This window comes from Monoraphidium neglectum (genome assembly GCF_000611645.1).
Source record: "Monoraphidium neglectum strain SAG 48.87 unplaced genomic scaffold scaffold06711, whole genome shotgun sequence".
Classification (NCBI taxonomy): Eukaryota; Viridiplantae; Chlorophyta; class Chlorophyceae; order Sphaeropleales; family Selenastraceae; genus Monoraphidium; species Monoraphidium neglectum.
Genome location: NW_014006935.1, coordinates 1 through 1463, shown reverse-complemented (window position 1 = coordinate 1463; position 1463 = coordinate 1). Strand labels below are relative to the sequence as shown.

The 1463-nt window shown below is 70.7% G+C and overlaps 1 protein-coding gene across 1 annotated transcript; it reads right to left on the bottom strand.

The window, feature by feature from the left end:
* Positions 1-1099: 1099 nt before the first annotated feature.
* Positions 1100-1384, bottom strand: MNEG_16723 (hypothetical protein; the record flags this gene model as incomplete). The annotated part of the gene is made up of 1 exon (XM_014034807.1): positions 1100-1384. A coding segment is annotated over one exon (285 nt), but the record flags the coding sequence as incomplete, so codon positions are not given.
* Positions 1385-1463: the final 79 nt, after the last annotated feature.

Genomic DNA, 1463 nt, shown 5'->3' with positions numbered 1-1463 from the left:
GTTAGGCGTCGGGCTCTGGGACGGCCCAGGGCCGAGGCTGGGACGCTCAGATCTACCCTAGCTCTGTCGGGCCGGCATCTGTACGGGACCTAGGCGTGCCCGGCACGCAGGGCGACGATTAAGCGGCGCCGGCTGCCTCCAACCGACGCAAACGGAAAGCAAGACGGGCGCCTCGGCTGCCGATGCAGGGGACCAGGCTGGCGCCAAGAGGGCCCCCTCTGCCCCGCCTGTGAGCCCGCCATGCGGGTGGACAGGGCGGGAAGGCGGCGCGCGCAAATATGGGGGGCGCAGCCACGTGCACGAATGCAGCTCAGGAAGCCAAGCAATGGAGGCGGCGCCGAGGCGCGCGCGCCGGCGGGGATGGGCCGGCGCAAGGGTATGCAATCCGCGGGGAGTGCGTAGTGATATGGCTTTCTTCTGCGCGGGCTGCCGCCCCAGGCTCGGCTGCGTGCAAAATAACGCGCACATCGCGCTCAGGGCGTGCCCGCCTGTAAGCGTCAACGCACTGCTGCAAGCGTTGCTTAGCAGCCGCCCAGGCGCACCAGCTGGGAAGGGACGCTTCAAGGACCACACACACGGACGGGCCCAAAACAGCCGCGCTCTCCAAGGCTTTGGATTACGCACCGGCCAAACAAGGAGTCGCCGCCCTGGCGGCCGCGCCAGGCTGCGCGCGTCGTGCGGGCGCCGGCTGGTGCAGCTCGCCATGCAGCCACCTTGCCCCGTGCTAGCAAGGAGCGAGGGCCGCAGACTGCGCCGCTCGACTTTCGCGCCGCCCGCGGCCGCGGCAGGAGAGGCGGGCAGCGCGCGCATGCGCCAGGCACAGCTCTGAAAATGAAGCTGTGAGGCGGGGCTTAGCATTGGTTGGGTTGTTCTGCGCGCGCGGCACGCCAGATGGCCATGCAAGTGCTGGTGACACGTGAATGAGTTGCGTGCGCGTGTGTGCATGTGTATGTGTGCATGCGTGTGAGTGTGATCACTGTATAAACCCGCCAATACGAAAAAGTGAGGAAAGCGCCGGGTTTGCAGCGGCGTGCATCTCTCTATATATGCAGGTGCGCTGCCAAGGCCCTCCGCCCCCGCCGCGCCCGCGCAGCAGCCGTCACCGCGCCGCCAGCAGGCCCCCCCGCGCGGCGCCGCCCGCGCCGCCCAGCGCGGGCCCGCCGACGCCGGCCCTGCTGAGGTGTGCTAGCCGGTTGCGGTACGCCACCATCCGGTGGCCCCGAAACAGGCCCCCCATCTCGTCGAATCCGAGGGATTGGATGCGGTGGGGGAAGAGCGCCAGTGGGCGGTCTGCGGGCGAGAGCCCCTCGTGAGAGAGCACCCACTGGGCCCCGATCGCGTGCGTCCGCGGCACCGCCGCCGCGACGATCGCCGCGCCGACCGCCTCCGCCCCGAGCGCCGCCGGCAGCAGCCGCCCGAGCAGCGGCGCCGCCGCGCCGCGCGCGAGCGCGGGGACGAGGCGC